This window comes from Crocodylus porosus, unplaced genomic scaffold, assembly GCF_001723895.1.
Source record: "Crocodylus porosus isolate Cpor-Errol unplaced genomic scaffold, CroPor_comp1, whole genome shotgun sequence".
Taxonomy (NCBI): Eukaryota; Metazoa; Chordata; order Crocodylia; family Crocodylidae; genus Crocodylus; species Crocodylus porosus.
In genome coordinates, this window is record NW_017728938.1 from 1,046,720 (window position 1) to 1,073,316 (window position 26,597).

The 26,597-nt window shown below is 46.8% G+C and overlaps 1 protein-coding gene across 6 annotated transcripts in view; it reads right to left on the bottom strand.

Annotated features, from left to right (window-relative positions):
• SFMBT1 (Scm-like with four mbt domains 1) overlaps nucleotides 1–26,597 on the bottom strand; it is a 129,751-nt gene that overhangs the window by 34,401 nt on the left and 68,753 nt on the right. For 5 of the 6 annotated variants that reach the window (XR_002103218.1, XR_002103217.1, XM_019547426.1 and 2 more), the window contains exons 8-13: nucleotides 25,772–25,922; nucleotides 20,655–20,737; nucleotides 19,078–19,204; nucleotides 17,510–17,623; nucleotides 11,003–11,045; nucleotides 4,278–4,342 (exon numbers count right to left, since the gene is read on the bottom strand). Coding sequence is in view for 4 of the 6 variants with exons in the window: in XM_019547426.1 (XP_019402971.1) it covers nucleotides 4,278–4,342; nucleotides 11,003–11,045; nucleotides 17,510–17,623; nucleotides 19,078–19,204; nucleotides 20,655–20,737; nucleotides 25,772–25,922 (583 nt within the window). In the remaining 2 variants the exon portion in view is untranslated. The remainder of the gene's footprint in view (nucleotides 1–4,277; nucleotides 4,343–11,002; nucleotides 11,046–17,509; nucleotides 17,624–19,077; nucleotides 19,205–20,654; nucleotides 20,738–25,771; nucleotides 25,923–26,597) is intronic. The other variant, XM_019547429.1, reaches the window with a different exon arrangement.

The window sequence follows — 26,597 nt, forward strand, 5'->3', positions numbered from 1 at the left end:
GACAAGGCCCAGGGATGCAGACCCAGCCAAAGTAGGCTCAGAACACAGTGCTCAAAGGGGGCAGACATTAGGGCCAGAAGGCCAAGAAACAAAATAAGAAAGACTAGGGCTCGAGCCCAGAAACCAGGCCCAGAAGAGTGGGCCTAGGTTAGAAAGCCCAGTGAGAGTAAAGGGGTGGAGTCTGGGAAGGTTGAAGCACCAGCAAGGAAGAATGGCTGAATAGCAACACCTGAGGCATGGGCAGAGGCTGTGAATAGTTCTTAAGGCTGCTGATGCCCTGGTGGGCACAAATGGGCCAGGACAGCCCACTTAGCTTGAGGGCCAGATGGAGACCATTGAGGTTTGGAAGGGATCTGCTGGCTGTCAGAGGAATTGAGGCCTACTCTAGGACCCATTAGGTGGCCCCCCTTTCAATCAGACAAGTACATCAAGGCATGGCTGGCAAGTGAGGAGGGGAGGGTACCCTAGAGCTGGAGCATGGCATAGGTTGTGTAAGCACCAGGGATCCTGGTATTCTCTGATTTTAAAAAAAAAATCCCCTATTTTTGGATTTAAAAAAGTAACATTCCACATTTTTTCATGATCAAAATGAAATGTCGCTAATATATAAATATATATATACAGTGGTGTTTCATTTTAATCACACAAAAATGTGGATTTTGGGTTACTTAACCTGAAATTTGGGTTTGTTTGTTTATTTTTTTTAAACCAGTGAAAACCAGGATTCCTGGTGACCACCAAGGACAGTCACAGCTGCCCCTGAGGCTCAAACCTTCCTACAGTTAGAGATCTGGAAAATCTTCTTCGCTGTTAAAACAGTGCGGCAGTGGAAGACTCCCTAGGGGAGTTCTTGAATCTCCATCACTGGAGGTGTTCAAAAAGAGGTTGGATAAGTATGGGTCAGGGATGGTCTAAGAGTAGTTATGCCTATGCAGTACTATGGATATTTCCTATGCTTTCTGGGCTTTGCTGGTTGCTGGATGGGGCCAGAAAATTTTCCCCACTCCTGCTGCTATATGTGTTAGCAGGAGCAGGAGGGGAAGGGGTTTATCTTGGAAACACTAGGTATTGCAACCAAGGCTGGAGAAGTTGACTGGGGTGCGGCCAATGGTCCCACTGGGACTTCAACCCAGAGGTTTTTGGCTAGAGGGTTTTCTTTCTCTTCCCAGAGCAAGACCTATCACTAGGGTCAGGAAGGAATTTTACCCCCATGGTCAGATTGGTATAGCTTGTGGGGGTTTTGTTTTCCTAATAGGGAGGAAGGAAGCATGACCCTCTTCCTTGAAACTCTGCAGCAGAAAGACTCTGGCCACCATCGTCTACCTGTGGCAGATTTAGGTGCTATGCCTTGTGGTTGTGTCAGGGTTGATTGAATCGTTTTGCTAATAGGTTAGACAATGGATTTGTATAGGATAGTTTGGATAAGGATGATCCTACCTCAGGCAGGAGGTTGGACTAGATGACCTCTGAAAGTCCCTTCCAGCTGTTCTTTTCTATGATTCTATGATCCTGGTATATTTAACAAAAAGCACTTAGATAGCTTACAGGAAAACGTCCAGGAACAATCAAGATATGATTAATACAACACTAATGGCCCTGACTTCCACTGGGATATCCATTCCTGGGAGAAAAGATACTAAAATAACCTAACTTTCAAAATTTGGAGCCCAAAACTTTCAAGATTAACGCAACACAGTTTTCATGGCACCAGATGCAGTAATAATTGCATGCTTTTACCAACTGCAGATTTATTTGGGATATATAATTTTAAAAAAATGTTTAACTTCCTCTAACTCAATGATCAACTAATAACCAGAGCTCCTGGTTTTCTCTCGTAATAAAAACATCCCCAATTTCCAGATTTAAAATAGTAGTCCAAAATCCATGTTTTTCCATGATCAAAATGAAACACCATTATTATATTTCTATATATATATCTATCATCAGAGAAAACCAGGATCCCTGCTGATAACACAGCAGGTTAGACACAGATGTTACTGGGAACTACTCCCCACTCTCAGAGTCCTTTGACTAGGGGAAGGAGGGAAGTCCAACCAGACAACACAGCTCACCTGAAACCCATGCTAGATGGGAGGAAGGGAGCACCTATGAATGAGCAGCTAATTGCTTAATTGATGAGTCATTGGGTTGCTCACTTTTTTCTTGGGCTCTGGGCACAAATTCCCCTCATCCTTTCCCTAGCCCTCCCACCTCCTCACCCCTCCCTCCCTGCCCTGCTGCCTTCTGGTCCCTGCTGGGGAGCCCTGTGGCTTCCTTTCCCCACTTCCCTGCCAGACTATGCCCATCCTGAGCTAAAGGATAACTAGTAAGCTAACTGGTTATTATTTCACTTATCAGTTAAACACATGCATGATTAATTGTTTTAGCTTTCACATCCCTAAGACTTATTCATCACTTGACAGACTATATTCAGAGTAAAGATTGTCAAAACCCTTCCTTTTGCACTATCGCATTGCTGGATATTGAGATCATTGATTCATAGCTGGCAGATAAAATATATGGCTCATGGGTTATATCCAGCCTGCAAGGCCATATCATTTGTTCTGCAGAGCTCCAAGAGAAGCAGGGAATTCAAGGGCTGGGCACAGGGGGCAGAGCCTGATTCCAAAATCCAGGATATGGAGACCTGTTAGGGCAGGGGTGGGCAAAATGTGGTCCACAGGCCACATCTTGTCTACTAGGCAATTTCATCTGGCCAACAGGAACCCACCAACTAGTTGTACCTTGCCCAGCCCACATGGCTTGCACCCACCTTTGTGGGCAGAAGGGCCTGGCCCAGCCTAGGCAGAACACAGCTTCCAGGCAGAGCTGCTCTTGCCACTGCTTCAGTTGCCGGGGGACCTGCTCGGCTTCCCTGGTGTTCTGCTTGTTCCAGGCATCAGGTAGAGAAGTGGCAGGGGTGGGACCAGAGGGAGCTGCAGCTGGGCAGGAGTGCACAGCATGGGGCTGGGGCAGCACAGAACCCATGCCCAAGGTGTGAGTGAGGCAGGGGTGGGTGTGAGGGAGGGAGAGTGGGGGGGTGGTGACCCCACACATACTCCCCACCATGGCGCACAGCCCCTGCCAGCAGTGGCAGCAGAAGCAGTGGGGGTCAGTGCTCATGGCCTGTGCAGGTGCTGCTTTCTGGCAGCATGCAGCTCTGGCCAGCACTGCATATGGTGGTGAGGGGTGCAGCCTGGCTGGCACACCTCTACTCATCACAAGTGCAGCTCCTGGCACTTGTGCATCACTGAACAAAGCTCTACACAAAGCAGGGGCTCCCCTCCACTTCTGGTGGAGTCCCAGGACCTGCATGGAAGACTTGCAAAGGCAGCCGGCACCACTGCGCAGGGCTTCCCTCAGTGGTGCACAACTGTTGGGATCTGCACATGCACCATGTGGAGCCCCACGTGACAGAGGCAGTCTGGCGAGGCTGCACTCCTTGCCACCATGTGCAGTGCTGCCCAAAGTTGTGCGCCACTGGGTGCCAGCACCTGTGCAGGCCATGAGCACCAGCCCTCTGCTGCTGCTGCTGGGGGTGGGGGCTATGCACCATTGGGGGTCCCTATACCTCCTCACCCTCCCTCACACCCCACAAACACCACATACCCATGCCCTGCCACATATATACCCTATTGCTCCCTCTCACACCCCCTAACAAGTTCCCCCCCCACACCCTACCATACACACACCCACCCCTAACCACACACAACACAAAAGAGTAAGACTTTATTTTTGAGTTATTATGCAATAATCTCTATATGCAGTACACAGACATATCATGACAAAAATATTTTTTGAAATAAAATGTAAATGTTTATAGTAGGTGTTTAGCTTTTAGTATATGATCAAGAACCAGAAAAAAACTAAGATGGCAACTCTCCCCTCCCAAAAAGAGTACTTTCGGGGCAAGGGGAGGGACTTTTGGTGGCAAAGGGCAGGGGTTAGAGGGGAGAACATTTTGGTCCCAAGATGGTGACCGGGGGTGGGGCAGCTGTCAAGGGGCAGGGCTACCCTTGCAGTCCTCAATAGCTCACCAAAACTCATTAAGCGGCCTTCCAGCCAAAATAACTGCCATCCCCTGTGCTAGGGATCCGTGTTAGTGGCAGAAGGCAAGCAACAACTTAACTCATGCTGCTCCCTGCCACTGCCTTGCAGGCTGGATCTGGCCTCAGGATGGTGCTCGTGGCAGAAGTGGTGGGGGGAAGGTCAAAACAATTTGTCACCCTTGATCTAGTGTTTTTACAGCTTCTTAACCCAATGACCAAATCTCTCACCTGAGTCAGCAGAGTTCAGTTCCTGATTCTTCAGTCCTTCATGGACTGCCTTTGAAGATAGAATTCTGAAATGATAAAGATGGCATTGGGAAGAGTGCAAGGATGAAGAGATTTCCATACACCAATTGCTTAAAGGCTTGCTCTTATTCCGCTTTCAATTTTGGCTTTAAATAATCTATTCTAAATCACAGTCCTCCCTTTGTAACATCTTCAGCTCTATGCTGATCTTTTTTTACATGCACCAATTATTGGTCTGAATGCATAAAGGCCAAATGTACTGACCTAGCCCAGAGGTATCAAAGTTATTTGGCCTGCCAACCGGGGTGGGGGGCAGTCTATGGGCTACATAAGTCCTACAGACTGGTCCTCCATCCTGGAGCCAATGTGTAGGGCTGGGCCAGCATAAGTACCGCATGAAGCATGTGCTTCAGACTGGCCCTGTACCCTATGTGCAGCACATACTCTAGCTCTAGCCCCTTGCGACACATTCAGTATGCACCTGCCACGGCCCTGTCCAGGGCATAGGCTGCATGTGGGGCTGTTCTGGCGCATGTGCTGCATGAGGTGCCACCACCAGCCTGGCCCTGTGCAATGGATGCAGCCCAGCTCAAAACACATGTGCCACATGCACCAGATATCAGTCCTGGCTCCACACAGCACACACTAAACTGGCCACACAAGCTCCACATGGGTCAGGGCTGGTACATACTGCATGCAGGCCTAATCCAAGACCCACAGGCAACATTATGGCTTGAATGATAGGGCTCCATGGACTGTATCAAATAAAGCTGGATTATAAATCACTAAAGCAGTGATTCTCAACCAGGGTGCCAGGGCAGCCTGGAGTACTATGACATCCTTTGGAGGATGTAAAAGGAGACACCCCAAGCAATCAGTGAGTGAGTAAACAGGGGCAGTAAACAGGGTAGTTTGCAAGCAGTTTGCTGAGGAAGAGGATCCAGGCACCAGATTACCACTCTGGGAAGGTAAGTGAGCCAGGGCTGCCTGGGTGTTTGGTTTGCTGAGTGTTTGGTCATGTGCTCTGAACAGTTGGGCGATTGCTGCCTGTGTCTGATAAAAGCAGTACCAAGGGAGTGGAGTTAGTCCAGGCCTGGGAAGGTATAAAATTAGAAGACTCCCTTTGCGACCAGGGAGTCAGCAAACAGGGCAGTTTGCAGGTCAGTTCTGAGGTCAGTTTGCTGCCCCCCTCTTTGAAGAGAATCCTTTAAGGTAGGGGTTTTCAACCTTTTTGGGTCAGTATACCCATGGCAGTCGGTCAAGAAGGAAAGAGTCCCCTGCCGGCCAGTCGATGAGTGGTGGGGGTCCCCAGCGCTGATTCGTTAGTGTGCTAGTGGTGAAAGAAGAGGTTAGCGACTATTTAGAAAAGTTGGATGCATACAGAGGGCTGGGTGCGATGCACCTGAGAGTGCTGAGGGAGTTGGGTGATGTGACTGCAGAGCCACTGGCCATCTTCTTTGAAAACTCGTGGTGATCAGGAGAGGTCCCAGATGATTGGAAAAGGGCAAATATAGTGCTCATCTTGAAGAAAAGGAAGAATGAGCATCCAGGGAACTACAGACCTGTCAGCCTCACCTCAATCCCTGGAAAAATCAGGGAGCAGGTCCTCAAGAAATCCATTTGGAGGAGAAGGTGACGATTAGGAACAGTTTGCATGGACTCACCCAAGGTAAGTCACACCTGACCAATCTGACTGGCTTCTATGATGAGATGACTCCTTATAGGAAGGGAGGGCCTATTGCAAGATAAACCACTCTGCAGCAGTCCAGCAGCTAGGCAGCAACAGTAAGCTACCATGGGATGAAGCCAGGAATCCTAAAGAGAAAGTACCTGATGGTACCTGGAGAAGTCATTTGACTGGAAAGGAGCAGGGCCTGGGAGATATATGCCCAGGGCTGAGCCAAAGCAGTCAGTCTGGCCCTACCGGCTGGAGTGGAAAGACCTTCCAAGCAGAGAGGCTGCAGAAGACTGCCTGGATGTCTCCTGAGCTTATAGAAGCCCTGAAAGTAAGGCTTGGATGGTCTGCAGGGGAACATGACCAGAGTGAGGAAGTCCATCTTACAGCCATAGGGTGTATGATTTTGTTTATCATTTAAACTGGCAGTTTGGGACTAGAAAGAGGTGAGAGGAGGTCCCAGAGTGCTAGGGAGGCATCTGCGGCTCTAGTTTGCTGGAGCAGGATGCAAGCTTCAGTGTACCCCAGAAGTGGCAGAGATAGGGCTAGATAGCCCAGAGAATGGCAACAATGGGCTAGAAGCCCAAAGCTCAAGACAGGCGGAGATTAAGAGCCCATGAGAGACAAATGGGGTGGGGGAAAATCTGGAAGGGGAAGAGATAAGAGCCCAGGAGGGCATGACAAAGGCTGGAGGCCAAGAAGCTAGGCATGGTGCAGTGGATCTAGGCAGACAAGGACCAGCCAAAGCAGTGGGGTGGAAGCCAAGAAGGTTGAGGCTCCAACAAAGGAGTGGAGGCCTAAAGTGGCTTGAGGCAAAGCTAAATGATGAATGGAAACACCTGCAAGGCATGGGAATGGCCGTAGGGGAGATTTGGAGGATGCGATTAGCCCATAAGGCAATAGGTGTCTTCAAGGACATGTACAGGTAGGGAGGGCTAACAAAGCATGAGAACTGGAATGAGTCCAGCAAGATCTGAAGGGCAGGAGGCTAGTGTAAAGCTTGCTCTACTGCCCTGGGGGCAGCCTCCCCTTCCAAACTACTAAGAGCTTCAGGGTGTGGCAGGTGAGGATAAAAGGAGGGTACATAGAGCTGGAGCAGAAGAGGAACTAAATGACCACCAAGGGGGCGTCATGGAGCACAGATCTTGTTACAGTTTCCCACAACATTCTTGCAAGTGAGCTAAGAAAGTATGGGCTGGAATGGACTATAAGGTAGATATAAAACTGGCTGAATCATTGGGCTTAAAAATGAATGGCTCAATGTCTAGCTGGCAGCAGGCATCAAGTGGAGTGCCCCAGGGGCCAGTTCTAGGGCCAGTATTGTTCAACACCTTGATCAATGACCTGGAAGATGGGATGGAGTGCTCCCTCAGCAAGTATGCAGATGACACCAAGGAGGAGCAGTAGTAGATGCACTGGCCCACTGGCTTAGCAAAGAAAGACTCAGGGGTTACAGTGGACAATAAAATTAAATACAAGCCAAGAAGGTGCCCTAATTGTAAAAAGGCTAACTGCATACTGGGCTGCATTAGTAGGAATGTTGTGAACAGATCAAGGAAAGTGATTATTCCCTTCTATTTGGCACTGATGAGACAACATCTGGAGTACTGTGTCCAGTTTTGGGCCCCCACTACAGAAAGGATGTGGACAAATTAGAGAGAGTCCAGCAGAAGGCAGCAAAAATGGGTCTGAGTTATGAGAAGAGGCTAAGGGAACTGGACTTATTTAGTATGGAGAAAAGAAGACAGAAGGGTGTCACAATACAGCCACCCCAGGGATGTCCGTGATGTCCGTAGGGCACCACGACCGTGCAAGCTCCGCCTTATGGGTGCCTACTAGTCTCACCTGCCATGTCTTGCTGTCATAAATGATGGATTGGGAGGCTGCCCTTGAGTTGCTGCTCAATCACAGCGCTGACAGTCTCTTCTAAAGCCCATTGATAGCTGGACTCCTTTATTGGGTCCCACACTAAGGAGGTGCCCTGCGATACCCCCAAGCCTTATGGCCTAGATGCATGGCTCCAAACCTCCCCTTTGCCATCCACGAGGCTTGGAGCATGGTGTTCAGACATTGTCCCTCCGAGGCCTTTGGTCATCGCTGGGCTCTTGGCAGCCCTGTCTCTCTCTCTCTGTGCCCACCTAGCGCTGGGCTCTTGGCAGCCCATGGCACTGGGGTCTGCTCACCCCCTTTGTCACTGCACCCCTGGTGCTGGGGTCCCCACACTGTAGTGGGCCCCCAATGAGGCCACTTCATTCCCTAATAGCCACAGCCCAATCCACCAGTCTATAAACAGAAATCGAAATATGAGCCCCTGGGCTCTAGCATAATGCAAGGATTTCAGGGTGTACTCTGTCCCTTTAAAAGAGTTAAACCTCCCCCCTAGCACTAAATGCCTTGTAGGCCAGGTTTCTGGTGAGCTCCTGGAGCCCCTTAATCCTACCAGAAGTCAAGCATCTCCACTTAGTTTCTTCTAAGGGAGCTCCTTCCCCCTTGGCTGCTGGCAGAGAACTGACTCTCTAGTCCCAGTCTTGGGATTTATAAGTGCCCCAGGCCCTGCCCCTTCTGGTCAGCAGAATGCCTGCAGGTGCAGGCTAATTCCCCCATTCCTACTGCCACGGTAACCTGCAGCTGTGGAGTTCCTAACTGACTACTAGGGCCTTCTCCCTAGGCAATTTCTGCCCTTAAATGAGTAGGCACCTTAGTGCCCTGCGACAAAGGGATTTTAATAGCAACCTTCAACTACCTGAAGGCTGATTCCAAAGAGGATGGAACTAGACTTTTCTTAGTGGTGACAGAACAGGGAGAACGGTCTCAAGTTGCAGCAAGGGAAGTTTAAGTTAGATATTAGAAGAAACTCTCTCAATAGGAGGGTAGTAAAGCACTGGAACAGATTACCCAGAATGGTTGTGGAATCTCCATCTGTGGTGGTTAAGACTCAGCTAGACAAAGCCTTGGCTGGGATGATCTAGTTGGGGATGTTGCTGCTCTGACCAGAGGGTTGGACTAGATGATCTCCTGAGGTCCCTTCCAACCCTAATTTTCTATGATTCTATGAAGGGTAACGCAGAAAATGTTAGGAAATAAGCAGATAAGGGAAGACTCAGCCTTTTTCCTGCCTGGCCACTGCCCCATGCCCACATGTCAGCCCCTCTACTTGGAGGTAAGCACTGCAATGAATACATTTGTTTTTGAAATGGGATGCTAGCTCAGTTCATAGAACTGACAGAGGATGCCTTGAGCTGAGGGCGGATGCAGAGAGCGGTAGTTCACAGAAGTCAATCACTGTGGTGCGCCGTGACCAGTGGGGTCCCCCAAGGTTCCATCCTTGGGCTATACTCTTTAACATCTTCATTAATGAGGATGATGTGGACATTGGTATCAGAAGTGGAGTGGCCAAGTTTGCTAATGACACCAAACTTTGGAGTAAAGCGTCCACACCCGAGGACAGGATGGTGATCCAGGCTGGCGTGGACAGGCTCAGAAAATGGGCACATGAAAACCTGATATTGTTCAACACCAAAAAATGCACAGTACTCCACCCTGGGTAGAAAAACCTGCAGTATGCTTACAGGCTCGGCAGTGATACACTTGCTAGCACCACGGCTGAAAGGGACTTGGGGGTCATGATTGACCACAAGATGAATATGAGCCACCAATGTGATGTTGCAGCTGTTATAGTGAGCAAAACTCTGGCTTGTATCCATAGATGTTTCTCGAGCAAATCCCAGGATGTCATCCTCCCACTGTACTTGGCCTTGGTGAGGCCGCAGCTGAAGTACTGCATCCAATACTGGGCTCCACAATTTAAAAAGGATGTGGAGAAGCTTGAAAGAGTCCAGAGGAGAGCCACGTGCATGATCAGAGGGTAGGAAAACAGGCCTTAAAATAAGAGGCTGAGAGCTATGGGACTCTTCAGCCTGGAAAAGTGCAGGCTCAGGGGGGACCTGGTGGCTGCCTATAAGTATATAAGGGGCGTATATCAGGATCTGGGGAAACACCTGTTCACCAGAGCGCCCCAAGAGGTAATAAGGTCAAATGCTCACAAACTCCTCCAAAACCGTTTCAGGCTGGGGATAAGGAAGAATTTCTTTACTGTCCGAGCCCCCAAGGCCTGGAACAGACTGCTGCCAGAGGTGGTGCAAGCACCTACTCCGGACTCCTTTAAGAGACATTTGGATGTTTATCTTGCTGGGATCCTATGACCCCAGCTGACTTCCTGCCCTTTGGGCAGGGGGGCTGGACTCGATGATCTTCTGAGGTCCCTTCCAGCCCTAATGTCTATGAAATCTATAATGATGGATGCCTTGAGTCTAAAAAAGGTTGAGAACCACTACCTAAAAGCATGTCTGTAATGTCCCAATTACAAAGATGGGGTAAATAGCCTGATTTTGTTGTTTCTTTGAGGACCTATTGTGCTAACAATACTGCAACAATTAACCATTGTACTAGTGTTGTAAGAGCCAAGTTCTCAGAAAGTTGACCCATTAAGCATTTTAATCTAGATTAGTGATTCTTTACCAGGGTGCCACAGCACCCTGAGGTACCTTGAGATTGTGTGGTACCCCAGGGCACCCGTAAAACAATGTCAACACTGTTACGTTTACAAACATGATTACAAGATAAACCCAGAGATTTCAAATAGAAATCCATAGTTGTGGTCTTCCTGAGCTCTTTGCAACAGAAAAACTACTCTTTTTCTGTAGGCAAAAAAGAATGAAAACTAAGAGCTGGCATTTTTCAAGGAGTGCCTTGAGTCTGCCTAGGCATGCCTCAAGTCTAAAAAGGTTGTGAACCACTGGTCTAGATGGAGTAAACTGACAAAAATCCACACACCCTACTCATTAGGTGTTTCGCCCCAAACAACATTATAGTCCATTTCAGAAGGGAATATGTTTTTCCACACTTATAGTTTCTGCTGATGTTATGTGTGTGTAATGTGGGGCCTGAAAAAGACTTCACCATTTTTTTTTTGCAAACGGAAAGCTCCCAAAAGCAAATCACCATCCATACTGTTAACAAATTTGTTACTTACTGTTTTTCTGGCTGAACTACTGCAATTTTCTTCTGTTTATTTACTATAAGTTGGGGAAAAGGAGATTTGAGGGTAAGATCACAAAGTGAAAGAACAAGCAAATTTAGCTTTCATTATGAAACTTTTACACATATCATTTACAACCAATATATACATTTTAGTCATCTTTGCAAAATTATCCAACCAGTATGGACTGATTAATATAATGAAATGAGGAATGGTTCTCTGTTTTATATACACACTCCTCATAAAAGATTGGAGATCTGGCAACACTTATTTGATATGTTCCTTCTATCAATTTAAGGTAATGTTAGAGTGATGTTGTAGCTGTGATGGTCCAGGAATTATGTGAGAGGCAAGGATTTCTTAGGGTGATATCTTTTATTGGACTAACTGTGTAGCTGGGATAGAGTTAGACAACCTTTCAAATTCAAGACATTGCTTCCTTGTATCTCAAAGCCCCACCCTGCCAATGAAGACTTGAATTCAAAAGCTTGCCTAACTCTGTCCTAACTATGCAGTTGGTCCAATAAACATATCACCCTAAGAAATCCTTGCCTCTCACATAAATATAAAGCTCATTCTTAAAGCCCATTAGGCTTAGATGCTACATACACTGCCAAAACCCAAGCCAGTCTGAAATGGCAATGCATAAGAAGTATATGTTTTTATGATTTTACCTTGGGTTTTAGATGTTCATGCAAAGTGCTTCAAATCCCTTTCCAATTTGAAGCACTTTGGCATTGTGCAGATGTACAGCTCATGCCCTTCTGGAACACTTTAAAATGGCTATAAGGCCACGCTATGCTGGTGTTCTGCAGACATCCTAGCGTGCCTTTCAGGCCCAAGTCTCTGGAAGTCATCAAGGACAGCTGAACACAAAGGAGAATACCAACTTGCTGTCTGACCAAGCACTGCATCTCCCCTCCCTGCCATCCCCAACACCCTCACACTTCTGCTTGGAGGCCACATTCATGGAGATCTGTGCCAAACTTTCCCCAGTGCTTCATAAGCAAGCCACTGGCATAAAGGCACTCCTCATTGTGGAGAAACATTTGGCTATCCCCACCTGGAAGCTCCTTTTTTGCCGGTTGAATGTGGTTATGAGAGCCTCCATTACTGGCTGAGGAGAAGGGCATGGTAGACATGATGTTGATGATCCAGTCTGATATGAGGTTGGGGGGACAGTCTGTTAGGATGATTCAGGTTGCAGTATTAGGAAGGGAGACCCTAGATGAGACTTATGGGTGATAAGTCTCCAAAAAACAAGCCTCCTCTGTTACTGAACAGGAGGGACTCTCCAAATTCTAAGTTACCCTCCTACTCCCAGATAGGCTCTGAAAAGGAGGGTCCTCCCCTTTTTCCTGGGTTAGAAGCACTGGAGTTGTTCGTTTCTTGTGGACTGTCTCAGGAGCTGCCAAGAGTAGGGTTCTATGAAATCATCCCCCATCATAATCTGTGATAGCTCCTTATAATAGGCATGTTGCCTGGTGGCTGCTAGAGACTTGATTAGCATCTTGGGCCTTCCTGTACAGAGCTTTCAGCAGCTTGCTCTAAAAAGGCCCTTGATACTGTCCTGTTACAGCAGAGCCCAAATCCCAGGTGTTAGGCAAATGCCTTTATGCCTGACAGTAAATAGCTGAGGTCACACCTGAGCCAGGTCCTGTGACACTGAGGCACTGGAGTTGGCATGTATCTCAAAGGCAGCTCCTTAGATCCAGAATGTTGTGGGTCACTGGGATGCCAAAGGACCAAGCAACCCCATTCTCACACTCCCATGGAGAGTTCAAATGTTGAGTAAAGTGCTTCAAAGGGAAGTGGTTCAGAGAAATTTCTGTTGTTCTAGGTTATTTTTGAAGCGGAAAGGCCATTTTCAAGAATCAGGTGTGTATGTCTGCCCCCTCACTTTTTGGAGTGCTGCAAAGGCACTTGGAGAGCTTCACACTTTATGTCTGTCCATGCTCACTGTCTCATATTCCTTCCCCACTCTCCCTTGCCATCAACAAGCAAAAGATTCTTATAATTTTCAAATTTTGTATTTTGGAGACTGGTAACTGCATAGACTGGATGGGATTTTTATTTTTAAAGGAATAACCACTATCTCTTTCAAGCTGGCATGGTCATCTGTAGTTTGGCAAAGCATCTTACAAATAAGTAATGAACAGGACAAAGGAACACATGTCTTCTATCAGAAGAGAAGACTGACAGGAAATTTTTTATCCAGTTTAAATACTGATTGCCAAATTCCCGATTTATTTCAGATGTGTTGTCTAGTTGGGCTCTCCTTCCTTTTGGCCTGGATCTTTGTACTACATATTTCCCAGTCAAATTTTTCATTATTTGTGCTGAGTGGATGACAACTTACTACTATCTCTGACCTGTGTGACATTATGTAAGGTCTTGAAATGCTCCCTCCCATTAGCCTTAATGTCTGATACTGTAATCTCAGCTCATTACTGGACACATACTAGGCAATTCCAACCATATCCTTTGCTAAGCCCATTTACATTAGTTCATCAACAGTCAACCAAGTGATACAGATATACTCTTTCCAATTTTCCTGTCACATATTGTCTTACTTGCTTTCTGTAGCAGGGGCCCAAAACTGTACATAGTACTCTAGATATGGCCTCATCAGTGCCAAATAGAGGGGAAGAATCACTTTTCTGGATCTTCTGGCAACACTCCTACTAATGCAGCCAAATACGCCATTAGCCTTCTTGGCAACAAGGGCACACTGCTGGCTCATACTCAGCTTATTGTCCACTGTAACCCCCAGGTCCTTTTCCGCAGAGCCGCTCCCTAGCTAGTCAGCGCCCAGCCTGTACTGGCACATGGGATTGTTCCATTCTAAGTGTAGGATTTTGTACTTGTCCATACTGAACCTCATGAGATTTCATTTGGCCCAATCCTCCAATTTGTGTAGGTTTCTTTAAATCCTAACCCTACCCTCCAGCATATCTACTACTCACCCACAGCTTGGTGTCATCTGTGAACTTGTTCAAGGTGCAATCCATCCCATCTTCCAGATTGTTAATGAAGATACTGAATAAAATGATCCCAGGACCGATCCCTGGGGCACTCCACTTCATACTGACTGCCTACTAGACACTGAGCTACTGACTACTACACTCTGAGCTCAATGATCCAGCTAGTTTTCTATCTTACAGTCCATTCATTCAACCCATACTTCCACAGCTTGCCTGAGAGAGTGTTGTGGGAGACCATATCAAAAGCTTTACTAAAGTCAAGGTATACCACATCTACTGATTCCCCTGCATCTACAGAGCTAGTAATCTCATCATAGAAAGCAATCAGGTTGGTCAGGCATAACTTGCCCTTGATGAATCCATGTGGACTGTTCCTAAGCACCTTCTCCTGCACGTGCTTAGAAATGGATTTCTTCAGGATGCGTTCCACTATTTTTCCAGTAACTGAGGTGATTACCAGTGTGTAGTTCCCTGGATCCTCTTTCTTCCTCTGCTTAAATATGGCTACTATATTCATCCTTTTCCAATCATCTGGGACCTCTCCTGATTGTCAAAAGTATTCAAGGATGATGGCCAGGGTCTCTGCAATCACATCAGCCAACTCCCTCAGCACCCTCAGGTGCATCCCATCTAGCCCCATGGAATTGTACACATCCAGCTTTTCTAAATAGTCCCTAAACTGTTCTTGCACATTTAGGGTTGCTTACCTTCTCTCCAAAATGTGATACCAGATGTAGTAGTCTGGGAGCTGACCTTGGCTGTAAAGACTGAGGTGAAAGGCACCAAGTACTTCAGCCTTGTCTGCATCCTCTGTCACTAGTTTGCCTCCCCCATTCAGGAAGGGGCTGACGCTTCCCCTGATTTTCCTCTTGTTACTGATGTACTTGTAGAAACTCTTCTTGTTACCCTTCCACTAGCTGTTTGAAGAAAGCCTCATCCACCTCATCCTCCTGGTCTGGTGGTGTACAAAAGACACCCACAACAACATCACCCTTGTTGCTCTCCCCTCTGCTAGTAGCCCAGAGACTTTCAACAGGCCTATCTCAGTTTCATACTGGAGTTCTGAGCAATCATACGGCTCTCTTACATAAAGTGCAACTCCTCCTCCTCTTCTTCCCTGCCTGTCTTTCCTGAACAGTTTATATCCATCGATGACAGTGCTCCTGTCACACAAGCTATCCCATCCCACCCCACCAAGTCTCTGTTATTCCAATCTCTTCATAGTTCAGTGACTGTGCCAGGACCTCCAATTCCTCCCACCAGTTTCCCAGGCTCCATGCATTCATGTACAGGCACCAAAGATAAGTAGCCGATTGTCCTGATTTCTCAGGAAAATGAGAACACCTCCCCTGTTGCCCGCTCCTTCTTGTGCTCCCTCCAGGTCACTTCCCCACTCACCTCAGAGCCTTGGTCTCCAGCCCCCAGTGAACTCAGTTTAAAGCCCCCCTACTAGGTTAGCAAACCTATCTGTGAAAATGCTATTCTGTCTCTTCATCAGGTGTATCCCATCTCTTCCTAACAATCCTTCATCCTGGAACACCATCCTGTGGTCAAAGAAGCCAAAGCCCTAGTGGCAACACCACCTACACAGCTATTAGGGCGGTTTCAATGCTGTTTCGACATTTCGCCCAACCATCAGGCTGGGGAAATGGGCTGAGTTCCCAACCCCAGCCCCACCATTGGGCTGGGGAAATGAACTCAGCCCAGCTGGGCTCAATTGGTTTCCCCAGCTCAACCATTGCACTGAGAAAAGGAACTCAACCTAGCTGAGCTGAGTTCCCAACCCCAGCACTATGGTCAGGCTGCAGTTGGGAACTCAGCCCAGTTGGGTTGACTTAGTTTCCCCAGCCTAATCATCCTATCCCCTGTGCTAGATCGGGCTGGGGATGGACTGACGTCCCATCACCAGTCCGATTGTAGGGCTGGGGAGGGGAACTGAGCGATTGGGCTCAGTTCCTTTCCCCAGCCTGATTGCAGCACTTGGGAGGGGAACTGAGCCCAAGCTCAGTTCCCTTCCCCTGCACTGTGATCGGCTTCCCGCAGCTCATAGGCAGCAGATGGGGAGAGCCAGGGCTGTGCTCCTGGCTGTTGCTGGGAGGGCAGTCCTGGTTCTCCCCTGTTTCTCACCACTTCACTGCTGGCTGCTTCAAAACTCAAAATGTTTTTAAACTTTCAAAACTTTTTGACTAGCCTCATTTTGTTTTGAGGCTGTTTTGAAGCCCTTTGTTTCAATTTGATTTCACAGTTTTGAACTCAAAATGAGTCGAAACAGTGTCAAATCGAAACAGCTGGCAAAATTTGGCACAGCCCTAACAGGTATGCATTGATTTGCAGGATGCACCCACTCCGGCCTGGGCCCTTTCCCTTGACTGAAAGGATTGAGAAAAATACCGCCTGAGCCCCAGTCCCCTTCACCCTTGCACCCCAAGCCCCGTAGTCACTTTTGATTTGCTGAGGGTTTCCCCCAGCAGTATCATTGGTGCCACATGAATGAGCAGCATGGGGTAGTAGTCAGAGGGTTGGATGAGTCTCAGTAATCCATCAGTGACATCTCATATCTGGACCCCGGGTAAGCAGCAGACCTCCCAAGACAACAGGTCAGGCTGGCAGATAAATGCCTCTGTCTCCTGCAGAAGGGAGTCTCTCCAACCACCAGCATCTGTTGCTTCTTGGTGGTGGTGGTCTCAATGTCCCTCACCTTTCTGAGGCCTGGCCTGTCCTCCTCCACCAATGGAATGTGCTCCTTCCCCTCTGTTGCTAGAGCTCTATATCTGTTCTCCAGATGCGGAAATGAATATTTCTGCTTGCTGCCAGAGGTCATAAGATTCCACCTTCCACCTTCCTCAGAGTCCATGTCCTTTCTCTTCTCTAGTGCTGCCTTTGGAAGTTCTTCCTCCACAGTCCTGGAGGTCTCATCTAGCATCAAACTGATGAACTGCTTCAGAGCCTCACCACTTCCTCCTGTACATCTTTTGTCTGCTCCCTGAGAGACACCACCAGAAGGCACCACTCACATTGCAGGGACTCCCCCACCTGGCCATCACTGGAAGGAACCTGCAAACCATAATCCCCACAGCATCAAACCTGGACCTAGGTGGAAGCCTTGATGGTGACTGGTCCCACCTGGACAGAAACCTCACGTGTAAGCAGAGGCAGTGATAGTGGCTCTGGCACTGTGACATCCTCCAGCCATTTCCCTGGGTCTCTTAATTGGCCTCCTCTCTCTTACTGCCCTTCTTCCAAGAACGTGTGTGTGTGTGTGTTAATATTTGTGTTTCCCAGTTACTCCAGCAGGAAGGAATGGGCAATGGAATACTTGCAGAGTACATGGATTCCCTATATGGACTGAAGTCACTCTAAGTATAGTGAGCACTGCTGTAAGCTTGTACAGTTTCATCAAAGGGGCTAATGCTGCAGTAGTTACACTTGCCTTTTTGGAGAACCTCACAAAACCTTCCATTCCTACAATGAGTACTGTTAATTACAAAAAACAAATTTGGCAGAACAGAATTAGTACCTATTGCTCTTCGAGGAGGTCTGAGCTGGTATCCATTGGTCTCGCACCAACCCACAGGAAATATATTCATAGATTCCACACTCACTATGCATTCAGGGACTGCCGTTTTGGAGCCTATTCAGTCAACAGAAGCAAAATTTAAAAAGAACAGCAGTTTTAAAACAAGTCTGTATTTCATCTGCTAAGTTTGGCAGCATAATTACTTTTGCCTAATAGAGTCTTCTGGAACAACATCAGTTGTTTATTCTTTTCCTCCCTTCATTGAATAGTAACTGTTTCCAGATCTTATTTCTTCACTCCTACAAGCAGCAGTGTCATTTCCTTTCATTCAACAGAGTAGTGGAATGAAAAGTAAGTGCAACTTGGGCCATTAAAAGAACAAATGACTGGGAGGAAGACTATAGAAAAGCATGTATAACATGGACCATCCCTATTTTGGAGATACTTTTAAAAGGAAAATCTAACAAGTGCTATACAACTTTTAGACCTCTGTTAAGTTTTGATCAAAATCAAATGTATGCACAAAATAGGACAAAGCCTATGCTCTATATAGAGAACGAGGACAGCCCTCAAACTGATGATGAAACTGGATTTCCACAGTGCAGAGACCTAATGCTGACTCTCTACATCGGTGGTTCCGAAGTTTTTTTTTCTGCACCCTGCTGCTGGGTGCAGAGTGTGGTAGTGGTGGCGGGGGAGCTCCTGGCACGCAGCACGGCTCCTCTTTTCTGTGCGGCACCAGCGGCATTGCCCCTGAAACCCTCATTTGGGTTGCGACCTGGCGTTGGGAACCGCTACTCTACAAAGAGCAATTTTTACCTCAAGTGCGCATTGTTACACTAATCTTATCTAGCTGGTAGATTTCCCATCCCCAAGAAGCGCTCAGTCACTGGGAAAGCTGCCTTTGAAACTGGGAGAAGGGCAACCACCACTATGAGATTCTTGGGAAGGACTAACTCTCATTGAAAGTCACAGTGCCAAGCAGCCTGTCTTCAGAAACACAACTACTTTGCTTCCAGCGTAGAAGGCAGCCTGCCTGGAGTAAGGCAGCCTGCTTGGAATAAGGCAGCACACTGGGGACAGACATTTTCTATACAAGCAGAGCCTTAATACCTAGGATGGGACAAAAAGAATAGGCCAGCAATACTGCATTCCTATTGAAGGAGATGGTACCATATTTTCTTGCATATATCATGCCTTTTTCTCCAAAATCAGAAGCTGGAAACAGGAGAGTGCAGGATATGCAGACAAATTCGGTAACAACAGTTTGTCACTTCAGCAGGGCAAAAGTCAAAATAAAGTTGGTATACAATTGGCAAGGAGCAGAATCTGCTCCTAATCAATTACTTACTACAAGGAAAGATCTTTTTTCCTTCTTTCTGCCTTTCAAAAACCAGGTGCATATCTTATTCTGAGGTATGATATATGTGATAATATGGTAACTCCTGGCCATTATTAGCAGAAAGTCTGACAATTTATTACAATCTCTGTGTCAGACTGTGGAACTAACACCATGTGTGGGAAGGTCAAATCCAGTTAAAATCTTTCTCCCATCAAATCATACTTACCTTCCAGCTGAAGCCAGAGATAGGAACCTTTCACCTTGGTAACTGTAGCAATGCAAATTTCCTCAGCATCAACAGGATTCACAGCTTCAAGCTTCATGTTCTCTTTAAATCCGTGGTCAGAAGTGAGCTAATGAAAGGATGACAGATCAAGAAGAGTTTGAATCAAGTAAATATACATGCATTTACCAGTGCACAAGTTATAAACTTCCATGTGAAGGACTATATTGAACAGTCTTGATTACATGTGTGTGATGGGAGATCTGAAAACATGTAAGCACACAAGGATCCAGAGGAATTTCTAGCGTAATTAAGAGGTGTTGGAAGATGTAAGCCTATTTCAGATTACAAGGTATTTTAGTAAAGCAAGCCAGTTAGGTATTTAATGACAGACACATGCAAGTGTGTACTTGCACCGAAACATGAGATGGATGCAGCTATGAAACTTGCTGACAGGATTTAATCAATACTATTCAGCAATTAAGAAACTCCTCCCAACAACTTTTCTGCTAGCTATCTGTTTCACCTGCAAACTGAAAATTAGCAGGCAAGGCAGAAGGTTACCTTAGTCTGCCTTTTTCCTTTGAGCCTCGAGAACTATTTTCAATGCATCTGTGACAATCCCAAGTAAATGTCTTTCCTCATCCAAATTAGGTACAGGTTTTGCATCTGGCAAGGGAGGGGCATTTTTGTTTTTTGCTTTTTTCCCAAAACAGCAGGATTTTTTTTACTGTCCCTACCTAACCCATCATCTACTGACTTTTATAACAACTAATAATTAACAACTTTGGAGATATTGTGCAGTCCTCAATGCCTCTCAACCCACCATTCTTGGAGAAAGGATAAGTATTCAGCTACTTGCAAAGGACCACAGCTTGTATTTGCAGATAGTTAGGGGAAGGAGCAAGAAGAGAACATGGCATAAGGAGAAACTTGCCTGGAGCACCGTCTTCAAATCAAAGTGTAAGGGATGTCCCTCAATAAATTCAAGGGGCCTAAATAGTTTAAGTAAAGAAGGGTGGCAAGGGTTATAGGAAACACTTGGTGCTCCTCATATAAACTGCTCTGCTTCAGGAGACTGTGATAACATCCCCATGGTAGAGAAAGACAAATACTCTAAATCTAATCCTACGAGGTAAGAGCCTATCAGTTCATTTGTAAAAATGAGTGAGTATTTATTAAATGTTAAGTTAAAAATATAGTTTAGGAAGACAGCAGCAATCTAGATAAGTAGAAAAGGATAAGCCAAGGAAAAAAACACTTAACATACACACCCCCAGGGCAGTGCAAATTTGCAGCAACTCCATGGAAACTACCTGTTATGTGAGGTGTTTTACTTTGGATTTATGCAGACACTGAAAACACATCAGGTCCATAGTCTCCTCGTTTGGAAACTCAGTGTTCAAGCACTTTGGTCCACCTTTACACACCACTCACAAGGCGCTTCTGTTTTTTTTAGTAGCCATAAGATTAGATTGAAGTACTAACAACTGCCACAGAAAGCACAATCGTTATTTAATTAGGCCACAGGTACCAATGGCCACCTACATAAGAAAAGGCATCGTTCTACAGAAGCTCACCAAAGGAAAACAGCTCTGGGGAGCAGCCTCAGCACCACACTGTTTGAGGTAGTCCGCCCAATCAAAGTCCTGCCTGGAATAACCTGAGCAAAGAGCAAGCAAAATCGTTGTTTAAATGGATTAAACATGACTGCTTTCAACCAATACTAGCATTATCCAGAATAAGGATAATTTAAATTTCTGGGCAGAGCCTCCAGACTTCATTGTCACAGAGACTTAATCCAGCACCATTCCCATTGAAGATCAGGTGGAATGTCTCCCAAACATGCACCACAGGCTCAGGCCCTACATAGTTTTTCATTCATTGGGTCAGAGCTGTCCAACTTCTGAGTGGCTAGATCCTCAAGCTTGGCCCTGCACACCATACTGGGCCACATGGCCCCCCTTGCTGCCCTGGGCATCAAAGACCCGACCCCTTACGATGTACTGTGCTGGCACCCCCGTGCTGCACTACACAGGGTCTCCAGATGTGCCTGAGTTACCTAACTATGGGCTCCCTCTGTCCCACCAACTATGTTATCCTACTCTGTCCTTAGGGGCAGGAAATGGAAGCCACAGGAAGGAAGGGGAGCTTGGAGACTCCAGTGGCAGTAGCTACAGAAGTGGTGGAAGGGTACCTGGATGAGAGCCTGGGGGCTATGTTTTCACTCCTCAGGGGCCAGATGAGGCCTATAAGCTGCCAGCTAGAAAGCTCTGTTTTAAAGTGATGCTCTGCAGCCTGTGGGCTTCTCTTCTCTTCCTCAAACACCTCTACATTTCTATAAACACCTGTCAATCCAGAGAATTCAGAACTGACAGGCCAGTCTTTGATATAAGATAAAGTAATATGTATAAATCTCACCTTCCCTCCCTTAAATCCTCCATGTACTTATGAGTAAGAGATGAGCAAGCCTCCTACTTACTTCTAGAGACAGTTCACCTGGGACTACTTAGGAGATTCTAAGTGGGAGAGGGAAGTAACTAACATATGATACTATATGTGCACTGCCTTTTAAAGAAAGCATTTGGACTCCTGGCAAAGTTCCTAACCTACAAGGCTCAAGAGTTATCAGCAGGGATCCTAGTTTTCTCAGTTTAAAAATCCCAAATTGTTTGATAAAAAAAATCTCAAATTCTCTTATGAAAAAAATCCTGAAATTTGTGTTTTTGCATGATTAAAATGAAACACCACTATAGAAGTATCAGTTGAACACAATATTTAATTGATATATTTGGAATTTTCAAGCAATTTGGAAGCCTACCAGTGCCTCAATCATTAGTATAAAATGAATTCTAAATATCTATAAGTTTTGGCATTTGATTTTTGTTTATCATAGAAAATCAGAGCTTCCCCTGTCACCTTCACTCACCAGGATGTAGGTCCAGCTGAGGCTATGCCCCCCACTGCTTTGGAGCACTGAGCAGCCCTGATATGCTGGTGCGCTGCCCCTGCCTGTGCCAGTCCCCTTACTCCTGACCTGCCTCCCACTGGCTGTGCTGGTGCCCCTCACTCCCAAACCACAGCCCCCTGGCCCTGCTGGTGTCTTTCACTCCTGACCCGCTGCCCTTCACTCCCCACCCACACCCCCCTGCCCACAGCCCTCCAGTGTGTGGGGAATGGAGTGGATGTGTGGTGAAGGGGGGCGGTACAGGTACAGGTCATACATGAGGGCATGCAGAGGGCACAAGCAATGCAAAAGTGGGGGGAAGGGGCATGTTCCCCATGAGATTTCTGTGCCCACACTGTGGCATGGGGCTGCAGCCAGGCCAGACCCAGTTCCAGGCAGGAGCCACCTCCGTGGCCCAGCGGGTGGGATCCAGCAGAACAGAGAGCACCATTCCACCATGGCCATGTAGGTGGGGTGCCCCCGCCCACCCAGCAGCAGTGGGGGAACAACTCTGCGCTGCCATTGCTACACCTCATGTTGGTAGTCCCGGGTCTCACCTGCCGGGCTGTGGAGATGGCTCTTGCCCAGCTGCGGCCTTGCACCCCCTGTGGGTGTAGAAATCTCAGGGGTCATGTGACTTCTCCACAGCATCGCCTTGGCCCTCCTGCCCCCAAATGCATTGTCTGTGCTCCCCCACCCCTCAACCCATCACCTGTGCTCCCCGAACCCCCAGAACATGTCACCTGTGCCCCCCCCCGACCCCACAGACTTACCTGGAAGGATCTGTAGGAGCTGTTCTCTACTGGTGCTTCGCTACCATATGCATGTAGGTGTGCACATGCATGTAGTTATCTCTTGCCTCTGATTGCCCTCCCCACTCTCCCTAGCTTCAAGAAGTCCCTTGCAGTCTGGAACTCTGCCAGCCTGCAAGGGGAAATCCATGCTTTCCTGCATTTGTCTCCTTTAAAGGAGAAAATCCATGTTTTTCTCTGTGAAAGGAGAAAACACATTTCCTCACATTTTTTCACAGCAAACAGAAAATCTGGGTCCCTGGTAATCAGTTGTTAACTACAGTTTCTTACTAGACTAGATAATATGCTATTTCTATTCTTCATCAGCAAACAAACTGGCTAAATTTGGCCCTGGTGAGCAAGTCAATAGGGGATTTTGAATTCCTCATAGAAAAAAGATACATTGAACCCTGACTATATTTTTGGTTATCTGGACCAGATAAAAGTTTCAGCTTTAAAATTAAAATTTCCAATCCACTTTGATATAGATTTAACAGAAATAGTTATTTCCCTGAAGTATTGTATCCATGAAATAAATTCTGAGTAGAGTAACAAGGATGAATCATTATGATTGCCTACATAGGAACTTTAAAGCATGGTAACTTATTTTCTATAAGCATGGCCTAATGGAGAATTCTAATAGAATAAAAGCCTTAGTCTGTCTGTCTATCTCTCCATAATGCTTTATTTGCACTCTGGTTGGCTGTCTGGGCAGCCAATCAGAGTGCTCTGCACAGACAGAGACGGATGGCGGAGCGCTGTCATGACAATAGGGACTGAGGGGCTGAAGGGGGCCTCTCTCTCCTGTTCCTTGGAGGCTGAGTGGGATGGTGGGGACTGGAGCACCACCAAAATGGAGGGGATGGACCCCGCCCTCCCCGCTGGTCTGCTTCTTGGAGCCAGCCCCGCCACCCCAATAGCCGGTAGGGAGGGGAGGCGGTGGGGAACATGGGAGGGAAGGAGGGTTACCGGCAACTGTGCCCTGCCACAGCTGTGACTGCTGCTGCAGTCACAGGCCCTGGCCCTGGCCCGAAGTGGCAAGGGGGAGGTAGGGAGTGGCTCTGGCCTCTGCCCAAAGTGGTGGGGGGAGGTGGGGAATGGCTCCAGGCCTGGCCCAAAGAGGAGGGGGGAAACAGCTCTGGCCCCGACCCTGGCTCTGGCCCAAAGCAGCAGGGGGAGGTGGGGAACAGCCCAGGCCCCAGCCTGAAGTGGAAGGGAAATGGCGCAGGCCCAGGCCCTGGCCCGAAGCAGCGGGGGAGCTGAGTAGCAGCCCCAGCCCTGGCCTAAGGTGGGGGGGAGGACGGACACAGACATCTGTCCCCACCAGCACCCCCACCATCATTCTTGATGGGCAATTTGCTAGTCTACCATAAATGTCTAATATATTCAGTCAGGCCAGTTTTCAGCTTGATTTCTGGAGCCTTTATATAAGCTGTAATGCAGATTTCTAAGGAGGACTGGAGTCCACTGCAAAGACAATGGGTATTTAGATCAAATATTCCCTTCCCATGCTCTCTGGTGAACAAAACAAAGACAAAAGGATGGGAAGTAAGTACCAAGGAACAGCACTGTTATGCTATTCTGCCAGCATAGGATACTAGATGCAACTGAAACTGGCAGAGTATCTCCAAGGGGAGAACCACTGCTTCAAAACAGATAGCTAAAGTATATCCAATACAGAGTACTACTACCATGACTGGGGTTGAGGAATTTATAGAAAAAGGATCTATAATACTATTTATCTTCAAAATAATAAAGTCCACCTAACTCCTTCTGGGAATCACCACAACAGGAGCTTTTATGTTTGCTCTATTATGTCAGCCAAAAGGTATACCCAAATGGTGTCTCAGTGAATCCAGCTGCCCTCCAGAGCAGACATCACTACTTATGGTGTTCGTCAGAGGACTGGAGCCATCTGGTGGGTTTCTGTTATGTGATGAAGTGGTTAGAATTTACAGGTCTGGATCATGTATGTGGAGAAGGAGTGTACAACTATGCTGGTACAATTATGCTGGTACAACTAGTACACCTGACCCAAGGAGAGGGAAGAGAAACTCACAATTTATGTTTCTATAAGCCAATGAAAAGCTAATGCAACTCAGGCATTATGATGAGTGGCAGCATAAAACCCCCAGCTCTGAACTGTAACAGACCTTTCCATCTGAGAGTCTTCGAAAGGAAGTCAGTGGATACAATGGCTATTCTCCCTCCATCCTGTGAAATACATATTTTAGGAAACTGCTAACCTGTAGACTAGTTTTTAACCAACAACTCTCATTCCTTTCCAAGTAACAGGAAAAAAACCATTAACCTAACACCACTAAGAGGCAGAGTAGGAGCCTTATGTCCAGAAACAGATTCCAATGTCATGTTTACTGGGGTCTGATACTATATTGAACAGGGGTGGCCGACCTGTGGCACAAATGCTTTAAGTGGCACAGGTGGCCTCCATGTGTGATATGTGGCATACGGTGCAGGGACCTTTAAGCAAAGAATCAGATTGGGCATGGATCAGAAAGCAGAAAAGCAGATCAAGCAGGAAACAGGGTGTAGGGAGCAGCAAGTCAATTGGAAAGGAGACTGAAGTTGTACTTGGGGAGGGCACAGGGCTTAATTTGTAGCACACCTGCCAAAAAAGGTTGGCCCTCACTGTCCTAGAACAGACCCTTTCCTGTGTAGATACCCAGAAGCCTCCCTTTTCCCTTCTTAAGATCAGCACTGTCTGGAGCAGCCCTAGCCAGTGACAATCTCACACCAGAGTACATCTCTATGGGATACCTTGATTCCACTGCTGTCTCTTTGCATTTAGATCACTCTTACCACTTTATCTCCAGTGTTGCACAAAGTCTTGAAAAAATGCAGTTCTAGCCTGGGTATTTACACAAGTCTCTGAGGTTAGCAATCCCTCCTTTCCATTGAGACCTTCTAGAACCTGTGTGTGATGAGAGTGCAGACCTACCTGGTGGGGGGCTGAGATGCAATCCATTTTTCAGACTCCACTGAACAGGGAAAATACCAGCACTGTTCACATGGCAAACATAGGACGGGGTATTCAGGCATTCAGGTCGCAAGTCATCAATTTCTACCAAGAAATATTTTTCATTGAATACCTGCAGAGTTATCCAAAAGATTTAGAGTAGCAGAGGAAAGTACTACTGCCTTTAAAAAAAATACCACTGTCAGATATTCTTTCAAATCCCCCATCTAAAAAAATTAGGGTTTGTCTATATGCAGAAGTTACTGCCTTAAGCAAGAGCTCAAATTTACAGTGCACTAGCTGCATCACACTAATTCATGTAGACCCTTTCAGTGCAGACTAAATGACAGGGAATGAACTACCTCATGCAAAAGGTCTCAGTGTGCGCCAAGACTGTTCACAAGGAAAACACTGGTGCAAAGTAGCTAGTGGGCTACAAATTTCCACCTTAGCCTACTTCCTAATAACTTCCCCATATAGATGTGTCCTCAGAGGATTAAAAAGAAGGTAGGATGGCCTTAGGAATCAGGGACTAGCAGACTGTACTCCAATACCTGGAAAATTAATTAAAGCAATCAATTTATAAGCACATCAAGGAAGCAGCAGTAAGTAATTACTTGGGTCTTGGACAAAAGTTACTTTTGTAGTGTTATATACAACCTTGTAGTGTTACAAAACAAGGGTCCACACATTCAGGTTGTTTGTAGCATTACAGAAAAGGTGGATTCACTACAAAAAAAGTTCCTGTTTCAAAAAGAAACTTCTTTGCAGGCCTATGCTTTGTCGTGTTACTTGTAACATTTGGACA